The following is a 20584-nucleotide window of genomic DNA, read 5'->3' on the forward strand; positions in this document are numbered from 1 at the left end:
AAACTAAGAACTGATCCCTAAAAAAATCCCTAAAGTCTGTTCCTAACAGGTATCTGCGGATAAAATGCAGGAAGTCAGACTGCACACCAGCGGCTCAGGTAAGTAGGCCAGTGGCAGTGAAGCACAGTACTATAATAAACAGGGTTGAAGAGCTTGGGATTCATGCTTATTTTCTGGAACAATGGCCTTAGCCTGAATGATTCAGGGGAAGGTGTCCTAAATGCACACATCTCAGTGCTGTGGCGCTAGACAGAGGCATCTAAAACCTGTATACTCTAATGAGTCACATAGTCAGTGATCTTTTCAGTTGCTGGTCCAAACATCGATAAGATTTGGCAAATTTCTCCACAAACTTAGACAGAGGGATTTTCTGACCTGACAGGCATCTCCACAGAGACAGGAGTTTTTCTTCTACTGACAGCTATTTTCCACTTCAGGATTAGTTTGAGGATTAGCGGTGGCGCTTTGATGTGACGTCTAACAAAAATCACTGACTAACGAGAAAATTCAATCTATGTGAGGAATAAAAGTCTTGCGGTTGTCGAAAAAGTGGAGTTATTGTTAGAACCACAAAGCACATCCAATCAATTTATTGCTAGCTTTAATGTTATGAAATGTCTGCAAGAGAAGATCCTGTTGTTACATACATTCTAGCAGCTATTAACGGTCATTTCCTTTAAGATGGAGGACAAAATAGAGACCGTAGAGTTAAACAAAGCTTATCATATAGAGAATGTGCAAAACTTTCTTTCCTGAAGATATCCTAGTAGTGAAAAGCAAAAACTGATGTTTCCAAAGTGCTGGTAATGCTATGTTCAATGTTACATAATAACACAATTATCTGTTTGTTATTCGATTATTTAGACTATGTGGTGCACATGTCATACAACTTATTGTGAATGAGTCTTATAGAAATTACACAGTATTACGACGAGTGCATTGATGCAAACGTCGCACCTGAATAACAACCAGCACTACTGCCAAAGCCGCTGTGTAGGAAATGAATCGACACACTTTGCCCAATTTGAGAATTCAGCAGTTTTCTATAATTTCTTTAAAAGCAGTGAAGAATAAAGGAGAAGTTTTTAAAGAGAACTATCAAGTAAACCCATTTTAGTCTTTAGCTTTGTAACAAACAGCTAACGGGTACTTCACTAAAAAATATCACACACCTGTGCTACAAATCACTAAGAGGCCCAGGGCTTGTGTATACATCACACTGACTCACACCACTGTCAGCAGAAGCACACCTCATATCACCTCTTATCAAATCCAACACAATGAAGGGCATTCTGTTTAAAGCTCTATTGCACGCCACTGTTTATTTCTGTTCAAAATACACAACTGGATTCTCGGTCATGAAAACATGGAAAACGGTGAAAGCTGAAATACGACAACAGATATACAGGGGCACTGGGAGTTTAGGGGGTATTTATTACAACAAGTTGCAGCTTGATGATGGTCATAATCAATGGGAAGGAGTGAAAGGGCGAAAGAGTGAAAGAAAGAAAGAAAGAAAGAAAGAAGAAAATATTTGACAGCGTAATCAAAAAGAATGGATAAACGTAGTGTGTGTAAAAATGGAGAGAGAGAGAGAGAGAGAGATTGAGCACAAAGCAATGGGCAATAGACACACAGACCAGGTGGTTTCACAGGTAGGCAGAGTGTATGGGATAATAATGCCAGAGTGGAGTGTCTCATCAGTCGGGCATTAAGAGACCCACTGCAATTACATTCCCATCTTCTGCATCTGTGTGTATGTGTGTGTGTGTGTCCAGCTACTGATAAATGATGGCCAGTCCAAATTGAGCATGTGCACAGCGAGCTACAGATAAATGAGGGCCAGTCCAAGTGGAAAGGAGGGATAGTGGAGTCATTCATTTCACTGCTGAGACCACACACACACACACACACACACACACACACACAGTGTAACAGTCTATAGACGATCTATCTATACAAAGATACATAGATCCCCTTAGCAATTTAAAGTACACACTACAGACAGATGATCCTCAAAGTCACTCCAGGTCTCATCCTCATTCCCATCTACTGAATCTCAAGTGTATGTGAAATTACCACAGGAAAGATTTTTAACACACATCCTGTGTTAACTGAGAAAAGGGAAATCCAAGCATTTATAACATTTTGTTGAATTCATTCATTTGTCACAAGTGGAAAGCTCAGCTCTATCATGATACAGACAACTGGAGACTCCCATGTTTGTTAAATAAACTGCTCTTGTGATCAATAACGATTCTAATTTCACGACTACCGTTACAGCTGCTGTTACCAAACATTAACCAGCAGCTTCTGGCCAATCAGATTAGAGAATTGAACAGTGCTATGGAATGATGTAACAGCTATACAGTGGTATTACACTGGCACACGTTTTAAACACTCACAGTTTAAATAGCTTTACAGTTCCTTTCTCTACCCATGTAATCATAATAAAATTTGCAGCTAAAGGTTAAGAAATAAACGACTACGTATTTCTTTAAATGGTCTGATTAAACCTCTCTTTACTCAACAATAATCAAAGCTATTCACATTTCTATCGACTGAGTGACAGCCTGTCTATAGAACAGAGGCTTCAGTGCGAGTTGCCACTTTGACAGTCAGTTACCATACATGAAGAAAACTCACACCTCCTTCCATTTCATGATGAGGCTCTCCACATTCAGAACAGACCTGTCAATCAAACATCACTGTGTGGTCTGAATTTCCAAACAGCTGCCCGAAACCCAAGCAATCCACAGTGTGAAAGACGGATCTTACTTTCTTCAGTACACATGTGATAATAGCCTCTCTGAAACATAAAGAATGTCGAGACGTGAGAACTGAAGGTCTAGAAATGTTTATTACAGAAAGAGTCACTACTCTGCAAGAATGATACACACGTTGGTAAAAGAAACATTCAGATGTAGGAGAAGGTGTCACACAAAACATGATCTAACTCCACATATTCAGAGCTTACAGATGATTTTAAGACACATTAGCGAAGTACAGACTGAGACAGTTTGAACTGACGAATCTGGATTGGAAAAAAGTGGCTTAGATCAGTACCATAAAAATGACCACAGTCCCATGATGCTGTGTTCACTGTGACTGAACCAAGCCAGGCAGAAAACCCAGCAATAAGACAGTGCAGACAGAAAAACACAACCAGAGCCTTCAGACACCAGGGAAAAGAACCCCATAAATGCATAACTAATACATACTTCTCTCTCTCTCTCTCTCTCTCTCTCTCTCTCTCAAACACACACACACACACCCTAATGCACCACACTGACCCACTTTACCAAGACAGACTACCGAGAGACCAGAGCCGGAATAAGCAGGGACATATTGTAGAATGTTCCAGATAGAGATGTTACTATCAAATCATAAACTCGTTGTAACTCTATCTGAAAGTTTTACAACATGTGGCTTTAAAGCTGAACATGTATCAAAGCTGAACCCCATCACCTCAGCCCAAAACCTCCATAGATGCCTACGTTTCAGAATAAAAACAACAGATAATATTTTCAATACAGGACTTCCTCCACGTTTTCTCCCAAACCACAGATTACTACTGAGGAATCTCTGGCCATACAACAGTCAGCTGCTCTAGCCTGCAAAACAAAAACAGAAATATTATTTTCTACCTTCTGTGCGAAAGAAGATTGGGTAGAATTATGTCGTCATTATTGTTATTAACAACCCCACAATCGCTTTCACAAGATCCTATTCATCTCTGCTGACCTTCACTGCATGAGCACTTCACTTCACATGCTTCACTTCTTCTATGATTGCTCTTCTCACCTGGGAGAAAAAAGTGCTGACACTAGGCTTTTTTTGGTGCGATTCTTCGTGCACAAGCCATCAGGGTGCCAAGGTCCTCTAAATGAAGGCTGCACAATACTGAACACTCCATTAACCCCATAAACTACTGAAAGCTCACAAAGCTCATCCTACAGTCTGCTACAGCAATTTTAGGCACCTAAAATAGTAATAGTAATAGATCTAACCGAGCCTTGGTAACGCTGGGATCCAACAAAAGCTAGATAAAGAAAAACAGAGCCTAAGTAAATCATGAGATAAGAAATAATGTGTGGTCACTGCTTTGGCCTACATGGTGTATTTATATCCAGCCAATCAAAGTGAATGTATGAACAGAGAAATACAGAGCACTCTGTGACTGGTCAGACAGGTAAAACACACAAATGGGAAACTTGTGATTTAATGCACCAGAATGAATGAATGAATGAATGAATGAATGAATGAATGAATGAATGAATGAAAGGCAATAATACCCAATTAATTAACCCTCAGCCAAGCTCCCCAATATCACACTTGATTTAATTAACTGATGAAACAAGAAGCTGTGATCTTTGCCATGATGAAAGAAATTGCACCACCTAGAAACCCCAGTTTCCTCTCTCTCTCTCTCTCTCTCTCTCTCTCTCTCTCTCTCATGCTGAAGTAGGCAGAGAGAACACAAATATTACAGATAGCTCTACCTCCACAATGGTATATTGATAATGCAAGACTTAAAGTCTTAAATAAGAGCTAATAAAATGGAGGGTGGCTCACTGCCAACTGCATCATTATCTAAAGAACAAAACAAAAGAAGATGGACAAGGAAATGAAGCCAAGATAGGCCAAAGTCCAATAATGCTACTCTCTAATCACTCAAAATCATACAGTTAGTGAAGAAAAATAGAGAAATTCACTTGTCGCTTGCATTTGGAGATGGCAGCTCTCTAAGCAACAGGTAGTAGCTTTTACTTTGCAAGATTACTGGGAAATGCTTAGATTTTTGCCAAATATTAGATTTTAAATGGATGAATACAAGTTAAGATTCATAAAAATGTCCTGTGCAAAAAGAAATCAATAAATGACTGATGTTCCTATGGATCATATGATCTCCTGAGACCATTCTGTTCCTAACGCGGCACCGTCAAAAATTCCCGTAAACATTCTTGTGCAAGATCGTCATATACATTTCTAGTAGTGAACTTCTTTTAGTCTGAAGGTTAGGAATGGATTTGAATGTGAACACACTTTTTAGACACCTTTCCAGAAACTTTCACAAGACCCCTGATTTAGTGCAGACGAAAAAAGGTTGTTGAATATAAAGCTTGAGGAGGCAAAGAAAGACTGTGACATGAGTGTAACTGATGCATTTACAGCATTCATGTGGTCATCCTTAGTAACTGCTTGGCCAGGTTTATAGTGGTTTAAATGAGACTGGTCATTTGTTTGCATCTACATTTTGGGAAACCAAAATTAAACCAAATAACCAATTATTTTTAGAAATAATTAAAAAAAATTATAAATACAACAGCCTACAACTTTAGTTATTGTTTGTTTAACTCTGAATAGAATAGAATAGAATAGAGACACAGACGTATATAAGAGAATATAAAAGAAACTAAGGACCATTTTATTTAAAGGTCCCAGGAAACATGATCAGTTGGTTGATTCTTGGGACCTAAAATACAAATGGTCCTCAGTTTCTCTTGTATTATCGGGAACGTGTATCTTGTAGATTCTACTCATTATTTGTCTGTTAGCACCAGATCATGATTGAAATTGATCATAGTATTCATTAGAGGTGTAATACAATGCCACTATCCGTAATTTGCGTCTGTAGCTGTTTAGTGCTCTAAGGTTCATGTCTGTGTGTCTATTCAGAGTTAAAACCAACAATAACTTGCGTTGAAAGCTGTTGCAATTATAATTTTTTTTTTAATTAGAGAACACATCATTTTAATCCTTCTTCTGCAGTTATTATTTTTTTATACACATAGACGTTTGAGGTAAGAGGAAAGGCAAGACAATGATTAGAGTGTAGGTTACTGCTTTATGACACAAGCCCAAACCAATCCTCAACCAAGGATACTCTCTGGGGTGAGAGACACACAGCACAGTAGAGCAGCGTTAGCACAGGGTGCACACACACACACCGCTGTGAAATAACAAGGACAATGGAGCGAATGATGGCAGCAGTGCATCAGCTATTGACCGTCATCAGAGTGAAGTACCACAGGGCCGACAGTGGCGTGAGAATAAGCAAAAAGGACAGCGATATTGTGAGAGTGAAAATGTGAGCATGGAAATCACTGACACTCTGAGAAAGCTCGGGACTGGGGCAAATCCCATGCTTTTCCACTTTTAGTTTAGCTTAAGCACCAAGATTCTGTTCATAAACAACTGATGTCTCAATCAGCTTTAGTCATTTAAGTGATGTAAAAAAAAATGTACACATGGTGAGAGGCAGGAAGTACTTAAGTTTTTCTTATTACATGCCATGGTATGGAAAATGACTATAGGTTCGGAAAGCGTCAATTGTATACAGCCTAAGCAAACTTCCCTATTTATGGTGCTTACTTAGTACTCAAAGTGCTTGTTACAAGAATCATACTGCAAGTATGATAGAAGGGTTCTTTGAATTTGAGCTCATATTATTTAAAGCTGTTTTCAGTTTGGGCAAAAGATAATATTTAGCCTTGATATCCTTTGGGATGAAGGGAAGAAGCTCTCAATATTGTCACCTCCACTAACAATAATTTGAATCCCTGAGCCAGGATAAGCAATTGTTCTTGCACACTGTAACCTCTCCACACTGCTTTTGCTCAAGCTGACTGATGTCTGAAAATGAATGACCCGTGTTCAGGATCCCTCACATTTCACACACACACAAGCAAGGCTACACACACACACACACACACACACGCGCGCGCACACACGCAGTAGCCAGCCTTTGCTGGACTTCTCCAAACCGTTGCTCTTGCATCAGACTGGGACAGATGGTGGCATTCAGTCATTCTAAAGTGCACATCAATTTCTAGCTAAAATGCCAGGCCAGCACTGTGCCATGAATATACTGTTCCAGTCGAGCAGATGTGAAGGGGAGATTTAGGAGCTTTAATTTTTAAGAGACAACAAAATCAATGGAGTATAAACACAAAACACACATATTAACAGTCTGATGATGGTCTTATCTATTTCTGTAATGGTGTGTGAAATCAGAGAGAAAATGAATAAGACAGTCAGCAAACCCTTTATCGCTGAAGTCCTACTACAAGGCCAGCTCTAGTAATTCCATTGTTACGAGTTTTACAAAAGTTTCCCCATCTGCCGCACTCTATAGACACAATATACACAGTAGATTACTCTTATCTTAATCCGGGCGCTTCAGCATGTTTTATACAGAGGGATTAAGCAAACTGCTGACTTTCACACCCCTGGTGGCTTCTACAGTAGCTTTTCAGCCTGAACATTTAGTGTGTGTAAAGCTCATGCAGCAATATGAGGTGAGGGTGTGTTTAGCTCAGCTGAACTATTGACTGCCGTCATTGCGGTGACAGTCATTAAGCAGGTCTGGGCTACAGACAGCTGCCTGATAAGAGCATGAGCATCAGCACTAACGTGGCTTATCAGTCACAGAGATCCTGTCAGGTACCAGATGTGAAGTTACAGAGCCATAGCACTTGACTAGCACACACAAAACCCTGTGCCTGACAATTCCTGGCTATATTTGTGTACATCAATGGTACCAATTTTGGAAAAAAAAAAGTTGAGTTTGTGAAAAAAAAAAAGTAGAATTTCAAGAGTTGTGTCTGATGTGAATGTTTCTACACTTAATCTAAATCTCATAAAGAGCCTAAAATAGATCATAAAAACTCTAAATGAAAATTCTATTAAAACTTCGCACCATCTCCTGTGTCTTGCCATCAGAATTTTTCCGAATGAAAAATAAATGCTAGCTTGTCTTTTATCATTTAACAAACTCCATGCGTTGTATGAGCAGTTATACTGTAGATACATATTAAATAATGGTGACATGAATGAGTTTTTTTATTACCCTTTTAAACAACACACACCCAAGGAATTTATTCTGCATGTACCACAACAATTTACCAACAATGATTTTAAACTCAAAAGCAGCACATCATACTGTTACCTGGTTATATTTCCATTTAAACGTTCCAGAACAACTATGAACCAAACGAGTTTCTGTTATCACTTATGCTGTAGCAGCTATAAACAGTCGTTCCCTCATAAGCCTCTTGTTTATAACAAGAAAAAAAATCAGCTCTTTATATTCGCAATAAACTTTTCTCAAACCTTTCTCTGTTGGAAAACGTAAAATCACTGAGACTAGAGACTCCTTCCACACATGATAAATAATCACTTATTCCCAGAAAACCTGGAAAATGAGTAAATACTTCCTAATCAATCAGAATGGAGAATTTTGCAGTGCTGTGACTAAAAATGTTATGTTCTAGCTGCCAAAGCCTGTTCCTGCAGATCTGTGGTTCAACACCTAGCATAACAGTTAATAAGGACACAGCTCTGAAAATTTCAGCTCACAGCAAGTCAGGTGAACACTGGGGACTGTTCTGATAACCTCTAATACGTTCTAGAGAGAGCTGGGGCTATAAAACATGCAGTCCACAAAGAATAAAGCCGGCCATGTCAAGAAGAGTCTTTAATAGTCCAAGACACAGCCAGAATAAATAAATAAATAAATAAATAAATAAATGACCCCGGATGTAAGGGATGCCGCCAAGCTGAAGAAGGAGTCCTACTGAGCCTTGTTGGCTCGGGGGACTCCGGAGGCAGCTGATAGGTACCGGAAGGCCAAGCGAGCTTCAGCCCGGGTGGTTACGGAGGCAAAAACTCGGGTCTGGGAGGAGTTCGGTGAGGCCATGAAGAAATTCTGGCAAACCGTCCGGCGCCTCAGGAGGGGAAAGCAGTGCCCTGCTCACACTGTTTACATTGGGAGTGGGAATCTGCTGACATGGGACATTCTTGGACGGTGAAAGGACTTCGAGGTTCTCCTCAACCCCACCGACATGTCTTAAACTGAGGAAGCAGAGGCCAAGGACTCACTTGTGGACTCATCGATCCCCCAAGCTGAGGTCACTGAGGTAATTGAGAAGCTCCTCAGTGGCAAGGCACCGAGGGTGGATGAGATCCGCCCTGAGTACCTCAAGTCTCTGGATGTTGTGGGGCTGTCTTGGTTGACACGCCTCTGCAACATCACGTGGCGGTTGGGGACAGTGCCTCTGGACTGGCAGACTGGGGTGGTGGTCCCTCTGTTTAAGAAGGGGGACCAGAGGGTGTGTTCCAACTACAGGGAGATCACACTCCTCAGCCTCCCCGGAAAAGTCTATGCCAGGGTACTGGAGAGGAGAATTCGGCCGATAGAACACTGGACCATCTCTATACCCTCGCCAGGCTGCTGGAGGGTTCATGGGAGTTTGCCCAACCAGTTCACATGTGTCTTGTGGATCTGGAGAAGGCTTTTGACTGTGTCCCTCGTGGTGACCTGTGGGGAGTGCTCTGGGAGTATATGGGTCCGCGGCCCTCTGCTAAGCGCTGTCCGGTCCCTATGTGACCGGAGCAGGAGTTTGGTTCGCATTGCCAGCAGTAAGTCAGACTTGTTCCCGGTGCATGATGGACTCCGGCAGGGCTGCCCTTTGTCACTGGTCCTGTTCATTACTTATATGGACAGGATTTCTAGAAGCAGTCGGGGGCCGGAGGGAGTCCGGGTTGGGGACCACAGGATTTCGTCTCCGCTTTTTGCAGATGATGTTGTCCTGTTGGCTTCCTCAATCAGGACCTCCAGCGTGCACTGGGACGGTTTGCAGCCGAGTGTGAAGCAGCGGGGATGAGAATCATCACCTCCAAGTCCGAGGCCATAGTTCTCAGCAGGAAAAGGGTGGTTTGTCCCCTACAGGTTGGTGGAGGAGTTTAAGTATCTTGGGGTCTTGTTCACGAGTCAGAGAAGGATGGAGCGGGAGATCGACAGGCGGATTGGTGTATCTTCTGCAGTGATGCGGTCGATATACCGGTCTGTTGTGGTGAAGGAAGAGCTGAGATGCAAGGCGAAGCTCTCTATTTACCAGTCGATCTACGTTCCTACCCTCACCTATGGTCATGAGCTTTGGGTCATGACCAAAAGGACAAGATCCAGGATACAGGCGGCCGAAATGAGCTTCCACCACAGGGTGGCTGGGCACACCCTTAGAGATAGGGTGAGGAGCTCGGCCACTCGGGAGGAGCTCAGAGTAGAGCCGCTGCTCCTCCATATCGAGAGGAGTCAGCTGAGGTGGCCCGGGCATCTGTTTCGGATGCCTCCTGGACGCCTTCCTGGGGAGGTGTTCCGGGCATGTCCAACCAGGAGGAGGCCCCGGGGAAGACCTAGGACACGCTGGAGGGACTATGTCTCTCGACTGGCCTGGGAATGCCTCGGTATTCTCCCGGAAGACCTGGAGGAAGTGTCTGAGGAGAGGGAAGTCTGGGCATCCCTGCTTAGACTGCTGCCCCCGCGACCCGGCCCCAGATAAGCGGTAGAAAATGGATGGAAATTTAAATAAATAAAGTAAAGTAAAGTAAATAAATAAATAAATAATAATAATAATATAGTTCCAGTGGACATGACATTATAGCGATTAATTTTCCAAAAGGCTGCCTATGTTATACACAGACAAGTGTGTGTGCTTCTGATGCTCAGAATGTACACGGTAAAAAACTGAGGGCTTGTGATGAAGACTCAAAGTAACAACAGGTCATGTCTGATATAAAGCAGAATAGCCAGGACGCAGAGCGAAAAATTTATGATGCTTCCCAGACAGTACACTTCTTTAATTAAATAGGTTTACAAGGATATAGTTTTATAGATTTAATTCCTGATCAGTGGATGTCCACAAACAGAAGGCCATGTTGTGATGTAAATAAACACAAAAGGTAAACGTGGGGGGAAAAATTAATTGATTGGAAAAAAAAAATAATAATAATAAATATCACCAACCTCTATCCTCTTCGGGATCCTTCTCTTCCTGCACAAGGCTGGGAGGTCTGTATGGTGGAGGGAGACGCATGGGGGGAGGCGCAGTCTGCTGTTCTGGTTTCTACCATACACACACACACACACACACACACACACAGAGAGAGAGAGAGATCACAATATTATGTATCTATCAGCTGATCAGACAGGTAAACAGCTACACATGTAATTATGAAACATATCTTTGACACAGCTCTGTATAATTCACTGGAGTTATTCTCCAAATGTACTGTTCCACATTATTAGCAGATTTTTAACCTCACTTCTATCTATCTGTCTTATGCCATTCCACACACGTATCTAAGCATCCTTCAATTCATCCAGTTATCTAGCCACCTACTGCATGCATCCTTCCACCCAGTCTTCAGTGCTCCCATGTATTCACCTATACACTCGCCCATCAGTTCTTGCACCTACCGACGTGTCTTATCCACCCAGCTGTGTCTACAACTGTTGACTGGCATGGTGAATGTTTTATGTTTTAAAAAAGCTCCTTTAAAAGGATATAAACATCATCCACCTCCTCATAAGACCATAATAAAAATCAGAGTTATAAAACAGGAAGATTAATCTTTTACTTTTTTCCTTCAATTTTGCATCTACGTGTACATTCATTTAGCAAATGCTCCAAGCTGTTTGCACACACTACACACAGACAACCACCCAAAGTGCCTGTGAAAAGCTCACGTCATCACCAGGTTGCCTAAATAAACAGGCTATTTGCTGGATATTTTTCAAATGACGGTCGTGTTTAATTAATCCTATTCGCTGCTGCTAATAAACGGCGCATAAAACTACGTAGCACCGGGAGTTGCATCCTCAAGAGAGCCGAGTACCTGCTCAGACATATCAAGATTCACTAATGCCTGATTAATACCTAATGAATGATGCAGAAGCTAAAGAGCTTCAGAGTTAGCGCTTCATATTGAATCCTCTGAAAAATAATCATGGAGCCGAAGAAAGTGACTCAAAATGTAGAGCTGTCTAAATATCAGTGTGACCTTCTTCTCCTGAGACTTCCACTTCTGACCTTCTGTTGGATTCTTAAACCACCTAATATGTCTTTTCGCTCCAGAAGACACTGAGCTCCTTTCTGTAAGTTGCTGGAATGTTAATTAAATTTCTTAGCAACAAATGAGGAGACTTGCACAGATTGGGTTGAATAATCTCTCATATCCTCAGGAGCCATGTGGCATACTAATGGCTGAAGGGGCAATTAGGATAATTATTGCTATTTTAATTTAATTACAAACTAAATCGGTTTTAATCAAGAATTTGGCCATTTCTGTGCTCAGTAAAAGATATGACACCTCACAGAGGAGATGACACCATTTCTTTTGAATGATCTTCTCATTTTTCCCCTCTTTCTCAGGCTGGACAAAAATCATCACGTACAGTAAGATGCACAAGTTTGCCAATAAATATGTTTTACGTCTTTGTCATACAGAAGAATTTGAAAACAAGCAATTTCCAAACAGTCAAGTCGTTTTCACTATGCATTGAGTCAATCTGGAACATTCCAGAGATCCTGAAGGATACACTAAATGGGTTATGTTTAGAGGAATAAGGCGATTTGATAAAGTGGAAAAAAATCCACAGCTCTTTCCCTGGGGACCTGCAGCTCAATATACTTTTCCTTGCTCCAGCTGACTGAAGTCCAAACTTCTTAGGAGTCTGATGACAGATTGTGTAACAAAAGAAAGACAAACGCTGATTTGAAAAAGAAAGAAAGAAAGAAAGAAAGAAAGAAAGAAAGAAAGAAAGAAAGAAAGAAAGAAAGAAAGAAAGAAAGAAAGAAAGAAAGAAAGAAAGAAAAGAAAAGAAAATCAGTGTTGAATATTGCACCACCTCTAGCAGTACATTACAAAGAGAAACCAGAACTAAATATGGTGATGACGTACTATTCACACCACAGATAGCAAGATAGATGTCAGGCTGTTGGATGACCAAAGAAGTGAAGATACAGGTCTGAACTTTACAGTCAGCTCAACAGCATTATTATGGTGTCTTGCAGAGAAAGTTAATTATATACAAGCTAATGGTTATACTTTAGTCCAGTCCTGCTTAGTGCTTCCAATACCAACACAATCTCATTCACTAGAATTTGAGCCCTCTTGTTAAAGCTCTGAATACATTGAATAAAATTCCAGACAAACACGCTGCCTGATGAGTGACAAAAGCTAGATTTAAACAAAGTTAGAAAAAGAAAAGGGATAAATGGGGAGAACAAGCTGCTTACCAGCACGCCTTTCCTCTTGGCCTTGTGCTGTCTTATATTGGAGGCTGTGACTGAAACAGGCTACACACACACACACACACACACACACACACACACACACACACACACACACACAGACACACACAGACACACACAGACACACACAGACACACACAGACACACACACACCAAAGCAGCTCAAGTCATGCTGCAGATGTGCTCCTGTGGTGAGCAGAATCAATCTCTCACATCAGTAACACAGCAGAAACAGATTTAGATCTGAAAATAGATATCTAACCACGTAGTAAGGGGGGAAATGTACTGAAAATGCAGTCGTGTGACAAGCAGAAGATTTTATTTATAGACGCTACGCCAGTGTGAAACTGAAGATCAAACAATCGGGCGTTATTCCCAGAAAGGGGGGTTCTTCATTATTACAAGCTCGATACTAAACACATATGCCGCTCTTTTTTTTACCCTGTTTTACCTAAAAATAGTTTGTCACTTTTTATACTAGAGGTACAAGAGTATGTGGTTTAAAAATAACCGCAGGTTAAGTTTACAGCCGGCAGTTTGCATGTGCAATGTAACCATACAACCTGAATAATCAAACTCTAAATAACTCAAACCGAAGAGATTTCCTTCTGTAGCTCAGCCGATAGATGACTGTTATCTAGCTAAAAACAGTAACAGTAACCATCTTGAAGCTGAAATCAATGTATTCTGCATCACGTCAGCATCAAACTCAGCCATGATACGTGGCCCAGATTTTAGAGCGAAGCTAAAAAGCAACTGAAAGGACACTAACAAGACTGAAGCAGAGTTAACAATTCAGCAGTTCTGTATTAGTCATCTTATCATTTCTACACTGACAGCTCAATCACTGAATCTTGTATAGTGGCAGCGACACAAACAGATGTCATTTTTAACATCATGATCGTTTCTGTAAGGAGATAATTCTGTCTGTAAGGAAAAGCTAAAATCGTTAAGATGAAGGAAAAGAGAGAAATGATTGTTTATAGCTGCTCAAAGGGAAGTAATAATATGTATTAACTTGTTTTGAGGTGCGTATCAAATGTATAACTAAATGCTGACGTTTTATGATTCTATCCTTAGTTTCAGTAGAATTATTTGTGTAAGCTAATTTTTGTTTCTTTTTTATTCTTAAACATTAACTGATGGCTCAGTTTGTCCTTTAACGATGCCACAATGTAGAAAACTTTCTTCTTTAAAATCAAATCTGGTTCAAACAATCAGCTGTCATTTACAGGCTATCATTAGATAGTAACCAAGACACAGTGACCAAGTAGCAAAGACAGCTGGAGGAGGAAAAAATAGTGAGCAATACCCGGGGAGTGGATGAAAGACTCTGCACAACAAACTCTACAGGGCTCTGGGCACTTTTTATGGCCTGTACTGCCTCCTCATGGCTGGCATTCTGCAGGTCCACACCAGCTACCTGAGGAACAGAACAGGACACAGTGTCAGACTTTTGTGTAATCAGCTGCACATCTTTCTATTTCTACTCTGTACCACCTTTAAAGCAGCACAGATGTGGCAATATGTAGGTGTGTGTGTGTGTGTGTGTGTGTGTGTGTGTGTGTGTGTGTGTGTGTGTGTGTGTTGCTCACCTGCAAGATCTTGTCTCCAGTTTTGAGTGCGTGTGTACGTCCTGCAGGGCTGTCTGGAAGCACCTGTTTAATGAAGATGCCTTTCAGCTCTTCTCCATTCTTCAGGCGCTTTATAACCGAACGGCCGCCAACGATACTGATGCCCAGAGACTCACCAGGATCCAGCCACACCTCCACTCTGCAAAATACAAATCACATTCAAGCCCAAGTTCCAGGTTTGGTCACATTATATCTAATTAAGCCTGACAAATTCCTCCTACATTCAAATATTAATTAGGTAAACTTCTCAGCAGCGAAATACATTCTGAACTTATCTAGCCTGCATGTTTATATGTAGGAATATTAGTGATATGCTATGAATTTATATCACATGAATCATGAGAGGTGAAAATCATCTCAACGGTGACTATTAAAAGAAATCCACGAGAAGACAATATCGTCATAATAAACATACATTAAGAGGTGAAAATGAATCTGAAACTCCTTATAAAGGAAGTACATATATATATACACACATCACAAATTTAAAAGCAAAGAAATTAGGAAAAACCTGCGTGGGGGACCCCAGTGACTGAAGATGGGCGTTTCCTCTCCCTCTCCATCCTCTCTCTCTGGTAAATCACTGATACCATGCGCGCACACACACACACACACACACAGTAGGTCACAGATGAAATAAGATGAACTATAAACTCTAATGTTTGTAGCAGATTTGTTCCCAAAGGTTCATAATGCATTTAGTTTTCTAACCTGTGTTCATGTCTCATCAGCCCCGTTGCAGCCCCCTGACTTCTCTTCTTCCCTCTGACATATGAAGTTGGCTGTGCAGACCTGTGGAATGCAAGATGGAAAAAGCTAATATTTTCTCTTCTCCTATACACACAGACATATCATTAAGCCTGTAAATTAGAGAAGTATCAAAAAAGAATTAAGCCATCATCATTTCTGCTCAGTGAGCTTAAAATTCTGACAATCAGATCAACACTGGTCTCAAAAGCAAATACAAAAAAAGCAAGCTATGAAGGAAAAGGAATTTGAATAATGCAGGTGATAACGCAGTAGTGTGCCTCTGACAATTGGATTTTTGTTTTCCTCTGGAGGTCACCGACTCTATATAGCTGCATAAAACACCTACTAATACTAAGTGTACTTTCATTTCATTTTCACAATCTCAAGCCCCTGCTGCTGTCTGAAGTTTTATTAGAAGACGTCACCGTGCTACATGAAAGACACTTACACAGGTACACACAGGCACATGCTCATTCTCACACATGCATACCTGACATCTTAAATTGTCCATCACTGACTGACAGCACGAGCAGATGTCAGGGGCTCAGCTGCATCACAATACAGCTACAAGTCACTGAGGAGGCCTCCCTCTCTCTCTCCCTCCCGTCTCTCTCCCTCTCCCCCCTGCCTCTCTTCCTCCCTATTTGCTAGGCTAGTCTCTAAGTTTGACGAACATAATGAGAAGATCCACATTATTATGTATCGGTGAGATTACTGATTAGAAATGAGACACAAAATAAGATTTCACAGAGATTACTGGTCAAATCTGTTTTTTGTTGGCTGTGGTGTTCTGACTTCAGATGTGTTAATGTCAGGAAACTGAATTTCTGAACTCCCTGGCATGATGAGTTTTTCTACACAAAACAGTCACCTGTCTAAAAAAAAGGAACTGGCAAATTTAGTCGGAGGCACATAGGGGTGAAGAAAATCTTAATCCGTTCACTGACATTAAAACAAAGCAACACAGTAATGTAAATATAGAAATAAAAGAAATCATTAAAGGATAAAACACATCAAATTAAATGTTTACCCTCACAAATATATAGTGATGTAACATAGGCAAGTCCAATAGCAAAATCTATTCATTCATTCATTCATTTTCTACCGCTTATCCGAACTACCTCGGGTCACGGGGAGCCTGTGCCTATCTCAGGTGTCATTGGGCATCAAGGCAGGATACACCCTGGACAACCAATCACAGGGCACACACACTCTCATTCACTCACACACACACTACGGACAATTTTCCAGAGATGCCAATCAACCTACCATGCATGTCTTTGGACCGGGGAGGAAACCCCTGAGGCATGGGAGAACATGCAAACTCCACACACACAAGGCGGAGGCAGGAATCGAACCCCCAACCCTGGAGGTGTGAGGCAAACGTGCTAACCACTAAGCCACCGTGCCCCCCAGCAAAATATATTGACATTTCAAAATATAATACAATTTTTTATAGTACAGTGTGGTTTTGCAAATAATATCAAGTAGTACTGAAACATTTCTGTTAGCTTAAATATCGTTGAATAAAATACTGTTCAGAATATATTATAGTATAAACACAAAATTGAGACACGCATTTGTCCCTTGTAAATTTCATTTTTGACACTAGTACCATTGTTAGCATTGTAAACTTAGATTCATCACCCTTTGAACATCCTTCCAGCTAGGATTATAAACAAATGGTGTTTGTGAGAGTATTGATGGTCTCCTGGGTAGATCATTCTGTAATACATCTTTATTCCAGTAGGTGGGGACAAAACACAACAAAAAACATACACCATGCAATTCCTATTACAGATGCACAGTCCCTGTATAATGTACAGGAATTGTGTGTTACAATCATGTCAGCATGGAACAGAATCTCAAATGAATGTTTAACATCTTGTGGAATCTGTGGCAGGGTGAATTGAGGCAGTTTTACCCAGTATTAGTACAGTGTTCCTAATAAAGTGCTTGGTGATTGCAGAGGTACCAATAACAGCAGCGGGTGTTTTAAGCGTATATTTTAAACGTTACTCTAACTGCAGACTAGTCCTAAGATGTCTATACTGTACAGGAGTTGTCTATGAGCAGTCTGTTAAACACAGAGATTTAAACTGAGACTGATGTGCCACTCACTCTGTGTCTGTGTCAGTCAGCGTGAGCTCGGAGCCTTCATTCCGCGAATCTGAGTCCGCCTCACTCTCTGCTAACTCCACCCATGTCTGTGCTGACTGACCTGAAATCACAGACATAAACAGGCATGTTTATTTGATTCCATTCGTCAGCCATGACCGTTAATTTGCTTTACTTTGGTTAATAAAGCTACTGTATTTTCCGCACCATAAGGCGCACCGGATTATAAGGCGCAGTCCAAATACGGGGTCTATTTCTGTACTTAACCCATACATTAGGCGCACCGTATTATAAGGCGCATGCTAAAACATTTGTGTCTTGTAATTGTGTCTTGTAAGCATGTCTCTTCACTGGTGCCATTTTCGGGGGTCCTTAGACAAACAAATGTCTTCTTCTTCTTCTTCTGATTTTTATAGGTGGATGGCAAACAAACTTAAGGTGCATTTACCACAACCTAGGTTAGGAAAAAACAAATGATGTATTGCAACATACCAGTAGTACACTGTACCTACTGGAGGCGTGGTGGAGGTAAGCGTAAGTACGTAATGTTCTCCGATTGGTTTATTGCTGCCAGCGTACGTAGTGTATGTATTACGTCCCTGTGTCAGTGGGAAATGGTCCGACAGTCAACCAAGCGGAGCGCTTACCAAAGTCACACCGGGCACCGCAGCATAAATTTCTGCCCACTGCTCCGGGTGTGTGTTCACGGTGTGTGTGTGTTCACTGCTGTGTGTGTGCACTTCGGATGGGTTAAATGCAGAGAACAAATTCTGAGTATGGGTCACCGTACTTAGCCGTATGTCACGTCACGTCACATTTTTACAGATTTTTGGAACTCGGTGCAAACATAAGGCGCACCGGATTATTAGACGCACGGCCGATTTTTGAGAAAATTTAAGGCTCTTAGGTGTGCTTATAGTGCGGAAAATACGGTATTCCCTTCCAATACAGAAGATAACAGCAGCTGAAAGACAACAACCTTAACATGCATATAACTTTGTCATCACAAAAGGCTACCAATCTAAAACACACACGCACAGACACCTACACACATCAAGTTAGAGCGGTCGAGGTGGAGCAAACGTGATGTCTTCATGGAAAGAGTATTTGTGATCTTCATATTCTGGGATTTATTACCATCTTTCTAGGAAATAGCACAAATTGTAAACTAGCCTTTACCAAGAATACAGTAACAGTAAGCACATATTGGTGCTGCGGAAAGATTTACTCTAAATAAACTAAATGGCTTGTCAAAAGATCGATATTTGTCTGCCTTTGGCAGATTGTCAAGCCCTAGCTTAATAAACCTGCTGTCAAAGTCAGACTGGCCAAGCAAGCCATCTGAAAACACCAAAAAGACCTGGGGCTATGAAATAAACCAGTTCCTATCTGTAAAGCAAAAGTATTAGGCAAGGAAATTTATGTGATATAAATAGCTTGACATTTTGACAGTGATTTTTTAGTGGAAGCTAGACCATCTTCTAACGGTGTCAGTGACATGACAGACCCGACACTGATTAGGAAGGTGCCAGCTAAAGTGTCTCTCACTGCTGTGACTATCTGGTTTGAGACATATTCCTGCTGCCAAAGCTGTTAAAGCCAACATAAACTGATTAAAAGTAAAATGGTCTGATTACTAGACTATTCACTGGCTCTCAAATGTTTTGAAACTGAGAAGCAGTCTAATGACCTGACTTCAGTTCTTATATATAATGGCCTCGGCTAACTACGGTCAGGCTACACAAGCGAACCTATTCAATGGCATTTCTGTTTCTTTATCCGCACAGATAAAGTCTGTGGCTGCAGATAATTCAGATATTGCATAGATAAACACACAACTTACTGAAAGTGCACACACACACACACACACACACACACACACACACACACACACACACACACACACACACACACACACACACACACACACACACTCACACACACTCACACACACACACTCACTGAGGGGATGCTGATGGAAATTTAGGCTTGACTCCATTTCTGTTAGAAAATCATCTTCATTTGCAGCTCTGTCCTCCGCCACCTTCCATGGGCGTAAGAAAGAGAAGGAAAAAAGATATTTGGTTATAACTGTATTGACAATGTAATAGTGGAATAAACCAAACTGCTTAGTGTAGTCCATCAGTCTCAGGGGAAGTGAAATAGCATACCAGAAAAACACCCATCACAGCAGCATGTCCTTTATTGTGAGAATACAAGAGAATTTCTTTATTCCTAGTGTTTTAGAGATCAATATTACTGTAACAGTTGAAAATATAATAAACTTGTGCAGGTGGTTTTAATAATGAGCATGTGTGTGTGTGTGTGTGTGTGTGTGTGTGTGTGTGTGTGTGTGTGTGTGTGTGTGTGTGTGTGTGTGTGTGTATGGTGAACTCTAATGGACTGAGAACTCATTCAAGATCTAATCCTGCCTCGGATCCACCACGGCCCTGACCAGAATAAAGCAATCAGTGAAGGTACATGAATTAATTACTAAAGGAGTAAATGAATAAGAGCACACACACTCATACACACACTCATACACACACACACTCTCATACACACACTCATACACACACACACTCTCATACACACACTCATACACACACAAAAGAGACAGAAACAGAAGAAAAACAGAGAAGAAAAAAAGAAGAAGAAAACAAAATAGAAGAAATAAAAGAGCAAGAGAGAAGAAATTAAAAAGAAGAAAAAACAAGAAGAAAACAAAAGCAGAAAAAAAAGAAGAAACAAAAAGAGAGAGCAGAGAAGAGAAGAGAAACAAACAGCTAAAACAAACCACGCGCGCAGCGCGGCACACACACGCGCGCGGCACAAAGAGAAAAAAAAGACGAGAGAAAAAAAAAGTAAAAAAAGAAGAAAAAAATAAAAAAAAAAAGAGAAATAGAGAGAAAAAAAAAAAAAAAGAGAAGAAAAAAAACAAAAAAAAAAAAAAAAAGATAAGAAAGAGAGTAGAAACAAAAAAAA

At 40.9% G+C, this 20584-nt stretch overlaps 1 protein-coding gene across 8 annotated transcripts in view; it reads right to left on the reverse strand.

The window, feature by feature from the left end:
- Positions 1-20584, reverse strand: part of patj (PATJ crumbs cell polarity complex component) — a 120604-nt gene that overhangs the window by 62531 nt on the left and 37489 nt on the right. For 7 of the 8 annotated variants that reach the window (XM_027169911.2, XM_027169910.2, XM_027169909.2 and 4 more), the window contains exons 22-29: positions 19562-19643; positions 17603-17702; positions 15443-15523; positions 15243-15314; positions 14693-14870; positions 14410-14520; positions 13083-13142; positions 10808-10907 (exon numbers count right to left, since the gene is read on the reverse strand). In XM_027169911.2, coding sequence (XP_027025712.2) covers positions 10808-10907; positions 13083-13142; positions 14410-14520; positions 14693-14870; positions 15243-15314; positions 15443-15523; positions 17603-17702; positions 19562-19643 — 784 coding nt within the window. The remainder of the gene's footprint in view (positions 1-10807; positions 10908-13082; positions 13143-14409; positions 14521-14692; positions 14871-15242; positions 15315-15442; positions 15524-17602; positions 17703-19561; positions 19644-20584) is intronic. The other variant, XM_027169912.2, reaches the window with a different exon arrangement.

Source organism: Tachysurus fulvidraco, chromosome 2, assembly GCF_022655615.1.
Source record: "Tachysurus fulvidraco isolate hzauxx_2018 chromosome 2, HZAU_PFXX_2.0, whole genome shotgun sequence".
Classification (NCBI taxonomy): Eukaryota; Metazoa; Chordata; class Actinopteri; order Siluriformes; family Bagridae; genus Tachysurus; species Tachysurus fulvidraco.